Consider the following 20768-nt stretch of genomic DNA (forward strand, 5'->3'; position numbering starts at 1 on the left):
ACTGTTAATATACACTTGTATCTTTTGGATGATGGCTTTCGCAGTTTTCTCAAAGTTTCCGCCTCATACAGTAGAACTGTCTTGACATTTTTATTGAAAATTCTGACTTTGGTGTTGGTTGACAATTGTTTTGAGTTCCAGATGTTTTTCAATTGAACATATGCTGCTCTTGCTTTGTCGATCCGCGTCCTCACATCTGCATCGGATACACCGTGTTCATCGATGATGCTGCCCAGATATGTAAAAGTTTTTACATTCTCCAATGCTTCTCTGTCAAGTGTAATTCGATTGGTGCATGTTGTGTTGTAACGGAGAGTTTTGCTTTTCCCTTTGTGTTTGTTGAGACCTACTGCTGCTGCTACACTGGTTGTCTTCTGCTGCATTTGTTGTTGCGTTTGTGATAGAAGAGCCAGGTCATCTGCGAAGTCTAAATCGCCCGGCTGCATCCCGGCTGTCCATTGCATCCCGTGCTTGCCTCCAGATGTTGACGTCTTCATGATCCAGTCGATCACCAGGAGAAAGAGAAAGGGTGAGAGTAAGCAGCCTTGCCTGACACCGGTCCTTACTTCGAAACAGTCAGTGAGTTGTCCTCCGTGCACGATTTTGCAGTTTAATCCATCATAGGAATTCCTTATGATATTGACTATCTTCTCAGGCATCCCGTAGTGTCGAAGAAGCCTCTATAGTATTGTCCTGTTCACACTATCAAATGCTTTCTCGTAGTCAATGAAGTTGATGTAGAGTTACTGTTACGTCTGCTTTCAGTGCCTCTGCTGAAATGTTGTCCGTTTCCGCTGCTTTGCCGCTCTTGATTTGTCTGATGGTCATGCTCATCTCTTCGATTGTTGGTGGGCCAACATTAATTAGGAGGTCAGTGGGTGCTACTTCGATATTAGGTGGGTTCAGTGGAGCTGGTCGATTCAGGAGTTCTTTGAAGTGTTCCATAATAGCTGTTTGGCTGATAGGTTCTGCGCGGTAATATATATATATATATATAATTATTTGCTTATTTTTGTTTTATTTTTCATCGAGTTTTGTTTCTTATGTCTATTAATCTGCGAGTAGGTCTTGCCTCTGAACTGAACCTAAAAGTTTGGTTGCCAAACAATCAAAATCGTTTAATCAAGCTAGCTGCACAAGGCGGTTGTAGTGTATGCAAAGAACTGCTTCAATATGTCGTTGATAGTTCTCATAAAGCTCAACTTCATGTTCTACCCATGCAGCAATTAAATGTGGCAGGCCTTGTTCAATATCAAAAGAAATTGGGCAATCGATTACCAATTGATCCTTTTCACAATTCACCAACTTTTCCTAAGTTGCGGTCTATTCTAGGCTGGCGTCCAACTGGTTGGTCTCATAGACAGTCAAATAATGCTCAATCATCAATAAGACCTCCACCTAACGGCATTGTTTTGGAACAGAAAAAGGGCGATATTCACATATATGGTAAGTTTTCTGATGGTTACATGTTTAGAACACGTTCACATTTCGTATTTTTTTAATTTTCAGGTTTGTTGAGTGTTGATAATCATTTATTTTAGAACTGAAGGTAAACTTAGTCATCTTTTTAGTTGTTCTTATAGAATTTTTTTAATCATTAATGTTAGTTGTCATTGTCAATTCAGCTTTGTTTTATTGTGAATGTCGACAATCGGTTCCAAGATAATTCCGCTACTTGATTTCGGTTGATGCATTTTTCTTAAGTATTACACATTACATTGTTTCTATGACTTGATTTTTACGTACATTATTTTAATCTTTGCATAAAACTGTTCTAAAACTGTGTACTTAAGATATGTGTAATTGTAAATCCTTAGTGGTTAAGTGTATTTACCGTATCATATTTGTCAAATTGCTTACATGTATCCTGATAAGGTCATTAGCAAGTTTCTTATTTTTGACAGCTGTATTTGAGATAGTTTTCCAAAAACACCTTTTATCATTTTCTTTAAGGATTACACAAATCACACTCAAGTTTATCTATTGATCTCATAGGCCATCAATTCTATATGACAACGTAAATTTTGATGATGTGAAGCAAGGTTTGACCAAGTGATTTAACTTTTTGTTATAACTTGTGACCGAATGGATACCTTTGTTAACGTATGACGTGATAAGACCGCCAATCAGAGAGCAGCAAATTATCGATCGGAACAGTGACACACGAAAACCGTACGAGCAATCTAGAGTGCTTATCGGTCGTGCTTCTGCCTAACCCAGCCAGTTGAGTCCAGAACACCAATAACAGCCTCTGTGATATGAATCATTGTATTTCAAACAAACTGAGTCTATATACCAAACAGACTGACCACATCGTACCAATAACATAGGAAATAACATTTGTACAAGATTTAGCCAAATGTGGCTGTGAATAGGGGGGCAGTAATCAATAGACTGGGTATAACTCAGGAATGGTCAATCATACAATAACAGTCTAAGGGTCAAAATAAAGGTCACAATGAAAGGAACATGAATATGAATAGTTTAATTATTTAGCAAATATACGATAAAAATTATATGCATAATTTATTTATTTAAACACATAAATATTGGTACAAGGAAGCACCAGATAAATATGCGCCATACAAATCTCATTTGATTTGCTTGAGGGCTGTGATACTGCCCAGGTGCCCAAACTGAAGCAGGTGGTTTTCTTAGGGGCCCACACCCGGAGCCTTTGACCGAAAGATCTGATCCACAAGGCAGTGGAGCATCGTGAGGAGATGCAGTCCCATGGTAGCCGGTGACCAAATAATTGTTTCGTACGCCATTTATTCCTTCAGGATACTGGAGCCCATGTGCACCATTGGTTTGGAATCAGGGTTTTCCAACTCCCCTAGGTGAACTTTCCGTGTCCACCAACCCGGTTAAAGCGCCGGACATTCACTTTTCGTCCTCTCAATTTCGTAAACAACACCCCCGCCACGAGAAGGCAGTGAGCAGGAATTCCCTGTCAGAGGCTATATATGCGTGGCCATGTGAGAGCATTTGGAGAGGGAGAGCGGACTCTCCCCACTCTCGACCGTACCAGGGCATCTGGGGGCATAATATTGGTCCATAAATGGATTCCAAAGTTACCATTCACTATTGTTATCGGGGTATAACACTTTTGAACTGCAATTAAGCATTATATATATACGAATTTATTTTTAAACTATTTACTTTAACTCTTTTCCGATTCATAGTTTTGTTTTGCAAACAAATAAGCTTAATTCATTACATATTACTATTCTTAATTGTATTTAACCTTTGATACTTTCATTTACCTAATCATCTAATCACTTTTAAATTTAATCCCAAAATCCTTTTTACTACCCTTCTTATCGATTTCATCAAAATCTTCTTTTGCACACATTTTGATGTGATCATTCAAGAAAGAAAAAAAAAGTTATTAAATCTTCTAAAATATGTCTTAACTACACTATACTGATACATTTTCACACTAACTTTTGATCAACATTATATCTTATAAAGTATGTTAAATTCTATTGTTAATATTTTTTGTGTGTGTATGTTTTGATATTGAACTATTACAGATTGTAAGTAGGTAGTAATAAGAGTACTAACAAAATCAAACTTGAATTGGTATTATTCTACCTAAAATTAATGTTATTGTACTGATTCACTAACATTCCTATGTAAAGCATATGTATGTAGTACACATATATATATGACAAAAATGAGTTAACTGTTGAAGTACATCTAATAAAAATTACATTTGATGAATTAGAGACAATATATGTTTTGTTTTAATCATTTATATGATACATTTTTGGTCATTATCACTTTGTAATATATTTTATGTTAGTAATTATACCGTGTTAAATAGTTAGATAGATAGACAGACAAGGTATTAGTGATATGGTTTCTAACATGACATACATTGTATTGTATTGCATTGCATTCACTTATGGATGTATGCGAATAAACAAACAAACAAACATACATACATACTGAATACATATTTAGATACTAATAAAAATGGTTACTTAAAAATCAATTAAACATTTTGATTATTAAAGGTAATTCTAATTTTGTTTGTTTTCGTTTTGTTTTTTTTTTAAAAAATTTTGTGAATATTATAACTGAAAGAATTCATAGAAAATAATTTATTTCATTTTAAATATTCTTTCCATTTAAATTAAGATAATTGAAAGGAAATTATATTGTGTTTTCTCATTATGTACATATTTAGTATTTCAGTCAAATTGATTACTCATCATATTGACGTTTCTATGGTGTCTTGAAAAGACACTCATCAACTCATCTGTTATAGTAAATGAAGAGTTTGGAAAATTTTTTAAAAATAAAGTTTACTTGGTTTTAAAGAAAGATCTGTAATTTAGAAATGACCATCTACTGATGGTTATTTGTAAACGAATCAATTAAACAGATTTGAGATCATGGGTCAATTGAAGCTAGACCACCATGGAAAACCTGGAAACACTGGAAGGCCGTTTCGTCCTATTGTGGGACTCCTTAGCAGTGCACAACCACGATTCCGCCTCGCGGGATTCCAACCAAGGAACTACCAGTCTCGCGCTAGAGCACTTAGACGATAGACCACTGAATCGGCATGTGACGGTGCTAATGTCTAACTTCGACCAATCCACGAAATTGAGCAACCATTCACCAATGTCATCAGTGAGTTGATATCTCCCAACAGACCTGATTGAACTCCACTGGTTACTGCTTCTCATTAGAAGTTAGACATTAATACCGTTGGATGCCGGCTCAGTAGTCTATCGGTTAAGTGCTCTGGCGCGAGACTGGTAGGTCCTCGGTTCGAACCTCGCGAGGTGGGATCGTGGATGCACACTGCCGAGGAGTCCCATAGTAGGACGAAACGGCCTTCCGGTGCTTCCAGGTTTTCCATAGTGGTCTAGCTTCAAATGATTCATGATCTCACCTCTATAAAATTACTAAAATCTCCGCAAAACCCCTTCTGATAAAAATCAATTAAACGTTTTTCTTAATAATTCAAACATACTGAAATATTTTTCGATACATATATTTTTAGTGTGTGCTTACAAATATTCACTACCTACGAATAGAATGAGGTGAAAAGAGTTCGTTAAACCAGTGGTGTTCGATTTTATCGAGCCAAAGACTGGATCATGATTATATCATATCGTGAATAAACTGAATTTAAAAGTACTTACTACTAGATTCTGAAGCTTCCTCACTTACCTAGTCCTGTTCCTCCCTCATAGAGCGGCATAGGTCGCTTACAAGGATTCTCCATCGAAATCTGTCCTAGGCAATCTTTTCCAGTTGCTATTCATTATTTTGGTGTCTGCCACTTATAGCCGATGGAATATGTTGCTTGATCTTCCTCTTTTCCTTTTCTCTTCAGAATTCCATGTTAGAACTTGCCTCGTGATTCAGTTTGATGATCTCCTCAATGTATGTCTTACCCACCTCCAGCGTCTTTTCTTAATATACTCTTCAGTAGAAAGACGGTTTATCCCCTCCCATAGTAGGCTGTTGCTAATGGTATCCGGTCAACGAACATTGAGTACCTTGTGTAGACAATTGTTTATAAATACTTGTACCTTTTTAATAATGATTATAGTAGTTCTCGTAGTTTCGTCTCCGTACATTAGAACTGTCTTGAAATTCGTATTGAAGATTGTGACTTTGATGTTGACCGACAGCTGTTTTGAGTTCCAGATACTCTTCGGTGATAGGAATAGCGCTTTTACTTTGCTGCCCCTCCTTGTTTGTCGGTGTTGCTGCCCTGGTATATGAAAGTTTCCACCTTCCAGAGCTTCTCTATCAAGTGTGATTTAATTGGTGTTCTTTGTGCTGTATTTCATAATCTTGCTTGAGACCCAGTGACCAGTTCACCTCCCCTGACCTTGACTGGTCACTCTGATTTATTATATTTCCCTTCTAGTCTCGTAGTTATATCATGTAGCTCTCTCACATTTCAGTTCTTTCCAGCTTAGGTCTAATTGGTGTCACTTATTCCAAGCACCACCAAATTGTATCTCATTTTCGCAGCTATTTGATTGGTCCTCACCGTCTCTCACACTGTCCGTACATTACATGTACCTATATTAATTGTTGCTCTGACTGTCAGAGGCAACGTCAGCCTCGTGGCTTCAGAAGAATCTCGGTTTTCATCATGAGGCATCATAATTCTTCTGAATGAAGATTTTTCAACTCAAATGACAGAGTTTTAATGGTTTAAATCTTTTCTACTGATTGGTGTTTTTGGCAGGGTTGTTTTGTGCGGTATATGGTTTCTGACTCAGTGTCCATCTTTACTCTCCTACCTGGACTTCAGGACGGTAGTAACCCTAGAAGGGCTAAAGATAGAATCGGGTTCCTGGTTCTCTTATTGATACTTGACATGTTCGAAGGCTATCACTGTCGATCAGTTTCCGACTTTTCAAAAGCAGTTTCTTCAACCAGTCCTGTTACTAGACAATATAACTCGAGAGGGCAGAATGCACTCGTGGAATAAAAACTGTGAACTAGTTTTCAAACTAAAGATCTAAGGGAGCACATAGAGTCAGTGCATTTCCGCTATTGTGACTGATTATGAGTGATGCCATCAATTATTCCCAACCATGGATTATGATAATCTCACAGAACCCGAGTACACTGCTTCACCACCCTGTCTGTCTCTGATAGTTCCGTAACTGAGAGCAAACCATGGGAAAAACTACTTTTAAATTGAAATAATCTTAACTTTATTATCTGAATCATTATCGTGTGTATTGTGGGTTCTAGGTTGTTAACTTTAGACTACTGATGAAAATTTTCAACATTTATTATTAACTGAGATAGATAAATTATTCTTTTACCTGATGCATACAAATGATGATAGCTGACACAAAAATCCGTTAGAATGCTAATAAACAATTCAGCCTCCTAGTTGGTAAGATTTCTCAAAAATTTCATTGAAAAAACAAAACTTTTTCCATATGGTTATTATGATCTATTTCAGTTCAACGGATTCAATGGACTTACACTCTGCCCAGGAGGAAGATCGTTTTAAATGTTACCCAGTAAAAACAACATCAAACATGATGTGTGATTCTCATTTGTGCATGTCAAATCAAACCAGCAAGATGTAAATTTTGAAACTGTTAAAAACTATTTCCTTCATTGATATTATGATTAATCACTAAAATTGAGGTAAAGAATGGTGTAGGGAGTAATGTTGATCCAGTCAATTCACGCGTAGATTGTGTGTAAGAACTACTCTTCAGGTTAAAACAGTCATATTCCTTAATTGTCTAAAAAATCATCGGTTACGGGACGGAGATCGATAAAAAAGAACTCTGTATAGATATGTTTTAATTGACTTTTAGAACATATATTATTTCAGTTCTTAATAAAATTCGATCTGCCTAAATGACTCCATGATCTTTGCCTTTATCCACTTGAGTAATGAAGACCAGTATGTGAGTGATCCAAACTTTATCGACAATGTCAAGTTAACATAGGTTAGGTTTTTATAATTTGCAAGATCAATCATTGGATATAATTTGTATATGTAGGTTTCAAAAATCTTTCAGAATTTATCGGGATTACAACTGACTGTTAACACAAGTTATCTTAGGGAATGAGAATCAGCTGGGTTTACTCTACATCAGTCTGTTAAAAAAGTCGAGAATTTTATTTTGACTTCTTCAATCATCTTGTGTTTGAGAATTGAAAAACGTAAATCAGGTGATGGGAAGTTCTTTTTAGGCATTTGCTTTCAGTTGGTTAATTCCACTTAGTTTTGAATAACAGATTATATGTCTAGACAAGTAAGGAGATTATGAATCTATTAACTTCTCAGTTGTCATTAGGTTGACCATAAATCAAGTGACATCATAGTTATTTAGCTACATTCATCCGTAAATTATTTTCATTTGATAATTTACATCAGGAACTGATCTGAGATCACTATTGAAAACTAGAAAGCACTGAAAAAATGTTTAGTCCTAGTATGGGACCCCTTGGCAGTGCACACCCACAATTCAACTGTGACTCGGACAAATAACCCTGGGTCTCACGCACAAACGCTTAACCTCTAGACCACTGGGCCGGGATCCAATGGTGTATATGTCTAAATTCAGTCAATTTTCGATATTGAGCGACTATATATTGCCTACGGTGAATAACTGTCTTACACTCGATCTGGTTGCCCACTTCTGAGGAGTTCCATATTGGGTCGGAACAACTATGTAGTCCTCCCTGGTGTTCAGTGGTGGTTTTAGTAAAAGGATTCCATGATATAAGCTATGAAATTTTAACAACCTGTACAAAACCACGATATTAATGTCATTTGATTCACTTTTGAATAGAGACGAACAGAAACGACTTGAAGCATGGTACAGTGATGTATTAGTTTAAATTTTATGTTTTAGATCAGGGAAGTAAAGTTGCAAGACTATATAACAGGTTGAAAACAATCTATGTTTATTGTCGATTTCAACAAGTAATAATATTTTTTCACAAGGATATAATCATCCGTAACATCTTTAGCCGTTTATTTACTTAATCCTAATCAAAGTGAACTTTAAGTTCTAAATGAACTTAGTGAATGTAATGTATCTCAGACACTCTAACGGATACAAATTTACAATATACTTTTAATGGTGTTGAACTTGAAATAAACACCAGACTATCTGTTATTTTCGTATATCAAACACTTTCAGCAGTCGTTTATCATAACACAATAGAAGAGATTGTATGATACACAAACCTCTGTCCGACTCTACAAGTGATGCACCGAATTTTTCTTATTTCGAGATTTAATTATTCCTCAGTAGCCCAGGATGCGTGTAAAGGTTGTTCAATTACTGTACTACTTTGTGTTAAATCACATGGTTAGACGAACATATTTCGTATTCCACTTAAATAAACAGTTTATAACAAATGAATGTTGATTTCGCTATCTAGTAATAGTTGTATTTTTGTAGAAGATTTCCACTAAAATTATATTACTCATTGGTTATGAGTTAGCATATGTGATGTGTCATCTTTTCGATGACTTTCAAATGAATTGGGTACTTAATAATTAAGGTAACATGATACTTTTTCGTTTGATATTATTACTAATAGACTGTTTATTTAGCTGTTATTCACGTGTTTATTTGTTGTCTGTACATTTGGTCACTTGTAGCGATCAACGTAACGATCACATGTATTAATGGAAATCACACTTTTCTTAAATTATGATGTCTAGTCTTTGATTGTGACCAGTGAATTTACAGAAAAAAAAACACAAAGATTGTTATCTATGTACTTGAGAAAAACATTATGTATAGATTCGTGTATATAACCGTAAAAACAGAAAAATATATCGAACTGTTGTGTAGTCTAACGGGATTCGTTGGACAGGAGGAAAACAATTTAACATAACAATAGTTGTACAGCTGATTTCTTCAGAATACATCATAGCTTTGTTCTCATAGTTATCTCTGTTTGATTATTGTAATACCACACTCTTATTTCTATAGGACTTTCTAGATACTATAATTAAAATTTAAGTGTTGGTACTGTGATAACGAATGTTACTTGCTTAACTTCTAGGTTTTCTTACACTTTTAATAAATTGTATCGATATCTTACAGAAACAGTCGAATGATTTCTATTATCAGTCATGTGAAATACTCTTAGTGGCGGGAACTCATTTTCCCAGCTAGTATGTATTACTTACAGGATGAAGTTTAATTTTTATTCTGTGTTTAAAGTGTTTTGAACCAAGAATCCACAGATTCTTATTTTAAACTCGATTATTTCATATTATGATCTTAATTTGCCAGTTATTATCTCATTCGGAGGTCAGAATAGTAACTATAGTTTAGTTTAGTTGAAGCGCTAAATTCATGAGAGATTGGACAACTGTTTCTTTCTGATTTGTTTTTTTTTTGCAACTGAGAATTATGAACGGTAACTTGGATTAGATAGTTGGATATCACTCATCTGAATCGAAAATACTAGTGTTCATTGACTAAAATTCTTCTCTATCACGAAACCACTGAAGTACCCTGCTTTGGGTCCCGATTTCATTATCATCCTTTTGACGACAGTATTTCCGAGTGTGGTTTTATATTCAATACTAAATGAATTTATTTTCGCTCCCCATAGTGGGGTGATTTAGTATCCCATAATTTAGATCGACATGAAATGCTTCAGTTCTTAATCTAGCTAACAAAATTTAATTAAAACTCTTATTAGGACACACTAATTGTGTTGTTAATTATCACTATACATATTACAAAATTCGGGATAAAACTATTACTAATATAAATATAGGAAGGAGTGTAATTGATCAGTTGTTATTTTTAGTAATATTGATTCGGGACAATTTAATAGAGATGTATGTTTACAGTCTTCGTGAAGTGTGCGAAATATTTGGCTTTTCAACATTTTTTAAATATCATCTTAGTGAGCAATTCGTATTTTCTGTTATCCTTCTTTTAAGACAATCCTGAAACAGGTAGTACTGCTGAGGAATTTCGAAGTATGTTATTAAACACCCTTTTGCTTCGAATATTTATTAACCTTGGGTCATTTCATGACAAAAACTATACTCAACTCATGTCAATCTCTATTATTCATCTAGCTTAATTTCTCTTCTAGAAATCAAAATATATCCTCTGTAGACAGCAGGAATTCTGAAACTTTTATTTTCACATAATTTAGTAGTAATAATTTTTTCATTTCTGCAGCAATTTGAAAGACTCTTCCGGTCTACCACATTGTTCGGACATTCCATGTACCCATAAAAATTGTCGCTCTGATTGTAAGAAGGTGCATCGGCCTCATGACTTCCGAAGGAACTCGGCTTTCATCATGAGACGTCATAATTATTCCTTCTACTCCCAGGGCAGAGTTTGAATGATTTTTTTCTGGTTAGCGTTTTTTAGCGAGTTGATTTTCTACGGGATGGGGTCGCTAACCCCATGCCCAACCCTCCTCCTTTACCCGGGCTTGGGACCGGCAGTAACCCCCAGAGGAGCTACAGGCGGAGTTTAGTAGTAATAATGCTTCTAATATTTCTATATTAAAATCATAACTTTTTATTGTTTCTCTATATTTAAAATAGGTGCACCATATAGTGAACATAGTAGTTTTCTGGAGTTAAAACAATTCATTACACGTCTTCATCCTGTACAAGTACAACCTACTGTTTTTGGTAAATCGATCACTGTGACGAAAGATACAGTACATAGCTGGTTGAAATGAAAAAACAAACGCCACTGTCATGGAAAGACCAGTAGTTTAACTGGGATAACGTATTTGTACAGAAATACTTTTCTTGAGTCTGCTAAATAAAATATTGATTTATGGAAGATACCATTTTTCTTATTATTGGGATAGTCTACAAATCAAATCTATACTAAGTAGTCTGTTTTCTAGTTATTCGGCTGCTTTAACTGGACAATTTGGATTTCGGTAAGAAAGTATAATTCTACAACTGACGATAAGGTCGTTAAATATGAACACTGAGAGCAAAAGTCATATAAAGTTTTCCAAGCATCATACGATTGTTGCACCATGATTACTTAGTTTACATGTAAGGTTTGATAATAAGAGGATCGTAATACCACTCCATAAAATTTGTATTTTTCTCAACTGTACGGGTTTCATGGCAGAAGTATGCACGGTAAGGAACACATGCTGTTGGAGAGTAATGTCACGGATTGATTGGATGTACACTCAATAAAAATTTTCTGAGTCAATCATAACTAAATTAGAACTTGTTACATATGTTCTTCATTTCAAGTCGGCCTACCGTATATGCACAGTAAAATAAAATTACCAAGACAAAAGCCAGAGTGATAGTGGTAGTAATATCAATGGCAATAGAACACAGGCACTGACGATATAATTCGAGTTGAGAATGGATTTACGTAGAAAAAGTCTGAGATAATTTTCAAACTCAAGATCTAAGGAACGACGAAGAATGAATGTATCTATGCCATTGTTAATGTTTATGAACAATGTCACTCAAAGCCTCATGGCACTGATCGAGGTTATCTACCAGACCCCGACTAAGTACCCTGCATCTCTAATCATACTTTCCAATGGCTTTATGGGCTGATGCCAAGTTTTGGTTTGGCCGTCCTTAGCTTTCTAACGTACTGCTACGCCAGCCTTCATTGCACATCGAGGTAGACAGTGGTTGAGCATGCACAATTCATGTTTTCTACATCTTCAACCGACTTGCTATTTTTACCCGGTACCCTGCATCTAACCTCAACATTGCTCACTTGTTAGTCCAAAAATACACGAACAATGCTTCAAAGATCTCTGTGATCGAATTCTATTAACCTATGCATAGCGTCTTTTCTAGCGGCCGTGTTTCGCATTCATACAGTAGAACAACGGACTGCTGTGTAGAAAACTCGTCTTTTGGTTGGTACATGGACATCTCGCCTCCACTACAAGTGATGTTAGTTGACAAAGACCCACTAGGATTTCTGAATCCATTCCAAGATCTCATGAGACACGAATCCATCAAGGATGATAACACTTCCAAGTTGTGTAGTGATCGACGTGCCTGTTATGTCCCGATAAGAATAATGAATGGTAACTTTGGGATCCATTTATGAACTAATACTATGCATATATTTTTATCGTATGATTGTTAAATAACCAAACTCTTTATATTCATGTCTCTATTATTATGAGCTTTATTTTGACTTATGAACTATTGTTATACGATTTACCATTCTTGAGTTATGCCCTGTTTATAATTTACTATCTCTCTTGTTCACAGCCACGTTTAGCTGAATCTTGTACAAATGTCTCCTGATTTATGGTACGATGCGGTCTGTCTGTTTGGCATATAAACCCAGTATGTTTTAAACAAATGATTTACATTGCAGAGGGTGTTATTGGTGTTTTGGACTTAACTGACTGGGCTAGACAGAGAGCAGGACTGGCAAGTACTCTAGACTGCTCGTACGGTTTTCGGGTGTCATTGGTCCGATCGATAAGTCACTGCTCTTTTATTGGCGGTATTATGACGTTATACATTAACAGGGCATCCAGGCGGCACAAGTTATAACAGTGCCCAACTTCACTTTCTATCATTACTTCGGGGGTTGACTCCATTCACTTCTGAATCACCGTTTGCATCCCAAATATGCTTACAGCTCAGATCAAGGCAATCAGAGGGCTGCACTTTTGGTTAGCTTCTTCAGTAAATAAGATTACATCATCTGCATATTCTAAGTCAATAATAGGATCTACTGGTGGATCAATTTTTGAAAACTTAGATGCCGAGAGCATCAATTGTAAGAAAATGTCATAGGATTGAGGTCACAGGGCCTTTATTTCGGTGATGGTCTCACTTACACCTTAGCTTTAGTGCGTGTTTCCTTGATATGTCTAAAGCATTTTCCACTACAACCTTATCTCTATTTTTGGCCCTCTCTGTCACTACTGCTGCTCGTCATTCCCTATAAATCATAATTCATAATCTTAGCACCTTCGCTTCACCTTTTTGGCTACTGTTCTATCGCCACTACTACTGGCATAATTGTCCTCACTTCAGTGCACGTCATATTTCACCTAACTTGGATTGCATATGACAATCCAAACTACGTCACACTACGCCACACCTTGTCTTTAGATTTTTGGATGTGATAACTCACTTGTTCAACCAAACTGGAGAATTTACCATGGGTCTATTTCTTGTAACTGCGATTGCATGATATGAATTAAGATTATTCTATAAAGATAGAGAGAGGATTAACTGCTTTAATTAATGAAAAGAAAGTTTGTACATAGTATCTGTTTACATTGTAACTGTATGGCAATTTAGGGTGAATAAACCAGTGTTATCAGAAGTCTTTAATAAAATGAAACGTAGGATATTTTTTGCAAAATCCATTTATGTGAAAAATAATGTGAAACTTGATCAATGTTTTAGGTTGAGAATAATTAAAGTAATTACTATTATACTCTTTGAAAGACAGATCGATTTTCATCAATTGAAACAGTTGAAGACGACGGAATGGATGAATTATCACTCTGCTTGAAAGACATCATACAGTTCATTTGAATATTAAAGGAAGTAAAATATAAGGGATTTGTAGTTGTCATAATACTGTATACTATCCAAAAAATATGTAGAAAAAAAGGACAAACAAGGCATAAAATGCATACATAGTGGTTTGAATGAAACACATTAGTGCTCATTGGTAACAAAAATCCGTCATTTGATAAATGATCTATGTTAAATTGCTAGCCCGTAAGTATAATTATGGGGAATAAGCTGTGAAACGATTGGCTTTTTTCATATTGAATGGAACACCGGGGGAGCTGTCGTAGTGGAAATGATGATCAGTGCAAAGATTTCAGCATGATGTACAATAATTACGATACAATTATTTCGACTCTAATGAGTCTGACACATTAGAATTTGACTCTTAACGTGGTTCATGTAAAGTTGAATCTTCGTTAGATGAATCTGCCTCAGCTGACGATGGGAGATCTGTATTAAAGTTCAAACATGTAAGTTTTGTGAGGCCTGTCAAAACACATGGTCTGTTTTCATCAAAACCATCGTCATCATCGTAGTTTTGGTAGGTCAAGGATTCATTGGACTGATAATTAAAACCACCTGAAGATATCAGTTCTGCCTCTATCGCAAGACGACGTTCACGTTCTTCTGAAAGCATTTGACGAACTCGACTGAGCTGGGATGCCAACATGTCCACCTTAAACGTTTAGCAGGAGAAAGCAAGATTATCACACATTAAAACAAATGGATAAAAAGCAATCAATTCTAACTGGAAGGTAGTTAATTGACTTTCGTTCAAATATAATAACTGCAGGAATTAGTCACTTTTACTGAAAACAACTTACATTCGTGGCATCATAATTACAATACGCGCAACTAATTAGATTGATTGGAGGCCAAAGTCGATCGAACTTTATAACTTACATTACCAAATAACTTTAGACTAAAGTCACTTCGTGAAGTAAACTATAAAGTTTGAAAATTTCCAAAAATCTCTGGTACTAAAATACATTGAATTGTGTAAAATACAGTAAATTCTACATAAACACTTGGCTCTTACGGTAAGAACAATGTAGTGATATCCCATTTGACAGCTAGGAACCAGGAAGATGTTTATTCATAGTAATTACTAAAATGATGCAATATTTAAGTACAGGATTGAATGTTCAGCTTTGCGCTACACTTTATGTGTTAAGGTTAGTAATTCTATCTAAGTGACTGGACCGAAGTAGGTCTAGAAGAGTAAGAACCTGTGACCTAATGTTTGAAAGTCGAGCACTTCAACTGCTAAGCTACTTTGCCTCTCTTCCATTTACTTAGGTTCAAGCAGCTGTGAAAAGCTATGAGCTGCTCACATAAGTGACTTAAAGACAAGTATGTAACCTGTACGTGGGAAAGTGAATATTGTCAACAAATAACTTTTTTGGAGACTAATAGCATAATCCACACCTAGATATCTAGATTAAGTCGAGGAAGTGAGGCTTTGAAACGATTAGGTTAGGTAAATATCATATACTATTAACTCAAAAAAACTCACAAGTTTTCGAAGTTCTTCGATACAGGTGACTAATTCTTCACGTGTTTGAAATTCAGTTTTAGGAAGTTTAACAGCAGCTCCTTGTTCCTTCTTATTGGACGTTTGATTTGAAGATAAAGGTAAGTATGACGGAGGGTCAGCTATTTTTTTGTCATAAGGTGAATGATCATCAGGGATTGTCTTCAAAGAAATGTTCTGGTCACCAGATATTATTTCTGTCTTCTTCGATACCACCTCACTTAAGCTTAGTTTCAGTGATGATAACTGCAAATCAATAATTACATAATCATGGTCTCCTTCTTCAACCTCTTCTCGGGTTAGCTCCATGAAGGCTTTAGAAAGTAATAAAAAATTTGATAACTATAGGCTTACTACGGACTAAGGAGAATAGAACAATGTACTACAAATGAACAGTTCAAGTTAAAATAATTTCTAGGATTAGTGGGTTTATTTGTAGATCCAGATTGTGTTTGCACTGAGCAGATAAACATAAACAGCACCGTAATTAATGTGAATAGAGAGCGATAGGAATTGCTACACGTTTAGCAGAAGCATAACCAGAGAATCGTAACAAGATGAGTGTTGAAAAGAAAGTGGCTACAGTTGTCAATTTAAAATCCAAAACTAATACGAATATATGCAGAAAAAAGCCAGTCATAACTACGATATATATATATATATATATATATATATATATATATTAAAAAGGGTAGTGATTTCGTACTTGTTGTGATTATCGTTGCTTTTGTGCACTTGTTGCATCAAAAAGCATTCTTGGTCTACTTTAACTCGAAATATTTCGGTTAAGGTTTGAAATTTTTCTAAACTTTGTCTTGTGGTACCTTCTTTCTCATTGACTCTGACACTTGTGTTCATAATGTTTTAAGCCTTCCTGATCTGATAACAATGGTTGGTAGTACTTATAAATGTGGACAGCCGAACTGTTTATTCCCCGTGGAGGAAGGAATGCAATGTGACGAGTGCAAAAAGTGATTCCATAAGATGTGTACCAGTTTAAGTCCCACCGCATACAAAAGGTGCTCGTAGACTAACTCGCATTGGCTTTGCATGTTTTGCTATACAAATAGGACGTTACTAATCCAGGAGGCTATGAGTCTATTAGCTTTGGCCTGTAAAAAGAAAGACAGTGGTTGAGTTGGTAACACAAGTACTGACAGTGAAGAATGTGTCAGTGTCGTACGTGCTGTTACAGGATGCGTTAAACACCCTACTGTGTTTGACGGATAAGTGAAATTTCCGTTGAAACTAACGAGGAGTGAAGCGCCACTTGATACTGACATTGGCAATCATGCATCTCCAGTGGAAATTGAAGACTCGGATACAACCATCACCGTCCCAAATAGTGAGTAACGATCACGTTGTTTTGTCATGCACGTTTAGAGCTAGTGACATGATATACGATCAGGTTAAGCCTCACCCAAATGTATGGAGAGCTAACATATCAATGTTGGGATGACCCTGCATTTTTCTCGCAAGCGACATAGCAAGCTCAGGGGTCATCAAGGAGCATTTCAACCAATCAGCGATTAATTAGAAGTTATGTTACTAAAATAACGAAAATGGAAAAGTCACATGTGGAGATCCTGATTGGCTGATTAATGCACTGCTACTATGTTTAGCAGTATTCTAGAATTTCCGGTAAAACTCAGGGACTCTTAAATTACTATAAAATCCCTATATTTTCTGTACATGAATGAACCCTGTAGTAAAGTGCTTCCCTCACACTTTGTGCCTTTTCTCTCGTCTTCAAGTCGCGGAGTAGTTCTAGCTCGGGGGTACGGAACTAGCTTAGGGAAGCGAATATAGCGTTTACAATCGGCCAGACGTAACAATCAGCCATTCAGGAATGTGCCTCTAAGACAGATTGGTTAGTAGATACTAGCTCATCAATTGAAGAAGCATAGTCTATATTTAAAGGCAAGTTTAGTTCAGTCACGTTTTCGTTCATATCATACCTGGTACCACGTAGATCGAATAATAGTCCACCATGAATAACTAAACAAGTCGAGAAACTTCTTAGACGTAGGAAAAATCACCGGAATATGTTCGTCTCTAGTGGCTTAGAACAGCACAAATGCAGTTATTGTAAGATTAGAAGTGTTTGTAAGGCGTTAATTAGTAAGACTAGACGGTCATATGAGAAACAATTGGTTAGGGATTGTAAATATGATCCGAAGCGATTATTTTCGTACATAGAAAGGCGAATTCAGAAAAGTGACGAAATCCCATCACTCTTTGTACAAGAAAATCCGTTAATATTGGCAAGAGATAATGCCGAAAAAGCTGAAGCTTTATCGGAATAATTCAGTACAGTATTTTCTATCAATAATGGGGAACGACCAACGATTCATTGTGATTGTGGCGGCTTGTTGATGGTCTGTCTTAAGACTACTTCAGAATCTCAAGCCTGATAAGTCCAGTGGGCCTGATGATATTCATCCTAGGACTATGAAAACCCTACCAGATGTAATTGCTGAACCTTTAGCAATACTGTTTGAAATGACTCCGTGGCAGTCTAGATTGCCCAGAGACTGGAAAGATGTGATAATTAGTTAGTAAATATCGACCCGTTAGCTTGACCAGTGCAGTTTTAAAACTAATGGAAAAAATTATTCGGTTGGCTGTTATAAATTATGTGGAAGGGGATAATCATTTTATTTATTTATTTAAACACATAAACATTGGTACAATGGGGCACCGAATACATATGCACCACATAAATCATTCGACTAGTGTGAGGGCTGTGATACTGCTGGGGTGCCCAGACCGAAGCAGGTGGTTTTCTTAAGGGGCCACACCCGGTGCCTTTGACTTAAAGGTCTGATCCACAAGGCAGTGGAGTAACGTAAGGAAATGTAGTCCCACCGTAGCCGGTGACCAAAAGTTGTTTCACACGCTATTCGTTCCCTCAGGATACTGCAGCCCATGTACACTATTGGTTTGGAATCAAGGTTTTCCAACTCCCCTAGGTGGACTTTCCGTGTCCACCGACCCGGTTGAAGCGCCGGACATTCGCTTTTCGTTTTCCCAATTTCGTAAGCAACACCCCCACAACGAGAAGGCAATGAGTAGGACTTCCCTGGCAGAGGCTATATACGCGTGGCCGTGTGAGAGCATTTCGAGAGGGAGAGCGGACTCTCCCTACTCTTGGCCGTATTTAAGGGCATTTGGAGGCGATAATCTTTTATCCGGGGAACAACATGGTTTTCGGAATGGCCTATCATGTTTGACAAATCTCATTGGAAGAGAAGATTAGGCTGAGGCAAAAAATCGAAATATTCCTGTAGACATGATTTTCATAGATCTATGTAAAGCCTTTGATAAGGTTTCCCACTCTGGTCTCAACTTAAAAATGTCAGTCAGTCAGTCACAACGTAGAACTTCGTACGTACGTACATCAGTTCGAGTTGCCATACAAATTAAAAATGGGAAGTTTTGGAATCCAGTATACAGTCATAGACTGGATAAGTGACTTTCCCCATGACAATAGACAAAGGGTAAATGTAGGTGGAGCTCTCTCATGGTGGGAACTTGTAAAAAGTGGATTTCTTTAAGGTACGATCCTCGATTCTCTTCTCTTTTTACTTTATGTAAATGAATTACCAACTGAAGCTAAATCATCCGTTCTACTCTTCGCTGATGACATAAAGATTTGGAGACCCATATACAGCATGTCAGATAGAATAGTACTACAGGATGATCTCAACTCGTTGGTAGCATGGATGGACGGGTGGTCACTAGAAGTGAATCCTAACAAGTGTGGTGATGCAATTAAATAACTATGATGATTCGTACCACTACACAATATGTGGATTCGAGTTACCCAAAGTAAGAAACTATAAGGATTTAGAAGTCATATTAAGCAGTGATCTAAAAACTACCAGTCACTGTAAGACTGCTGCTGCAAAAGGCTGTAGGGTATTATGGTCTATTCGTAGGTCTTTCCGGATTTTGGATGAGGAAATGTTTAGATTATTATACTCGACAAACTTGCGACTACATTTGAAATATGGGATTTAAGCAGCGAGTCCTTGTTTCAAGTATGAGGCGGATATGCCGGAACGAGTCCAACGCCGAGGGACTAAAATGGTAAAAGGTCCATCTGGCCTCAAAATATTTCCGTTATCTTACCGCAGAATACGAAGTGATTTAATGTTGGCTTATCGTATATTGAACGATGACCTTAGTATTAATGTCGTATCTTTTCCTTCCGTGTAGGACTGATAATTTGAGAGGACATTCGAAGAAAATCCAAAAATCGAGATCAAAACGTCTACGTCTGGCGTTTCGTTTCTCGCACCGAGTAGTGAATTACTGGAATTCTCCACCAGAACATGTAATATCAGAACCTTCTTTTGATATATGGAAAACGAGATTGGATCTCCACAGTGTTACAAACTGAAAGGATTAATATAGGTCAATAGACCTCCTATCCTTATTACTAAAGACTGAATGTCAGCAGGGGTAAACGCAAAAATATTTTGCACACATATAAGTGAAAACCGGCATCTGAATGAGTGCCAAAAGCACATTAGTTGCTTACCAATAGACTTTTTATAGTAATAGATTGCTCCTTCGATATTTCCAACCTTCATACACTGTTTAGCACATCGCTCATTAAAGTGAGCCTGATGAAGATTAAAAAGTTTTGTAAATTTTAGGAAATTATTGATACTGTATTTGAATTTGTAGCATTCACACAAAATTTAACATACCGCACTAAGATTGCTGTGCATCTCAACAAGCAGCTCCATATGCATAATTAAAGGAAGCGCTTATTTTTATCGTTTTTGACCTTGAAAAGTAAAACCTTGTTTTCGTATTCTAATTGGTTCGCTCTGATGACCTTGGAGGGTACTCCCGGTTTCGTTTGCCTACTGACTGTGAAGATATTTCTCCTTTATTTATATGTTTGGCTTCCAAGACTGCTTGTCATCATGGTCTTTGAACTGACGTGTTATTTGTTACTCCCAAAGAAGCAGAAGATCTATTGGAATAACCTTAAATCTTACTAGACCGTCGTTACGTTACAGCAAACATTTCAAGTGACCTGTTCTTTTCACTCAAATCTAGACATAGTCTGCGTGACTCTATCTTGCCAAAGTGGTTTTCAGGGTTAATTTTATCTGGGGTTTTCTCTAAAGAAGTTCAAATCTTTAATTCTTTCTATTTCACGACCGATGGATGGTGTTATATGTTGCACAAATTCTCCCTACATGAGGA

At 36.5% G+C, this 20768-nt stretch overlaps 2 protein-coding genes across 2 annotated transcripts in view; one reads left to right on the forward strand and one right to left on the reverse strand.

Moving 5' to 3' along the window:
* Smp_136360 (putative dna cross-link repair protein pso2/snm1) overlaps positions 1-11304 on the forward strand; it is a gene marked incomplete at its 5' end in the record, with an annotated part of 28679 nt that extends 17375 nt beyond the window's left edge. Inside the window, 2 exons of the mRNA XM_018799303.1 lie at positions 1066-1446; positions 11060-11304. Of these exons, the coding sequence (XP_018651105.1) occupies positions 1066-1446; positions 11060-11199 (521 nt within the window). The 3' untranslated portion in view covers positions 11200-11304. The remainder of the gene's footprint in view (positions 1-1065; positions 1447-11059) is intronic.
* Positions 11305-14230: 2926 nt separating this feature from the next.
* On the reverse strand, positions 14231-20310 carry Smp_026280.1 (hypothetical protein). Its single transcript, XM_018799304.1, has 3 exons — positions 20261-20310; positions 15525-15856; positions 14231-14684 (listed from the first exon to the last, which is right to left on the reverse strand). Exons 2-3 carry the CDS (start codon positions 15849-15851, stop codon positions 14394-14396), a joined length of 618 nt encoding a protein of 205 aa, XP_018651106.1. The 5' UTR covers positions 15852-15856; positions 20261-20310; the 3' UTR covers positions 14231-14393.
* Between the last annotated feature and the right edge of the window lie 458 nt (positions 20311-20768).

This window comes from Schistosoma mansoni, chromosome 3 (genome assembly GCF_000237925.1).
Source record: "Schistosoma mansoni strain Puerto Rico chromosome 3, complete genome".
In the NCBI taxonomy this organism is placed as follows: Eukaryota; Metazoa; Platyhelminthes; class Trematoda; order Strigeidida; family Schistosomatidae; genus Schistosoma; species Schistosoma mansoni.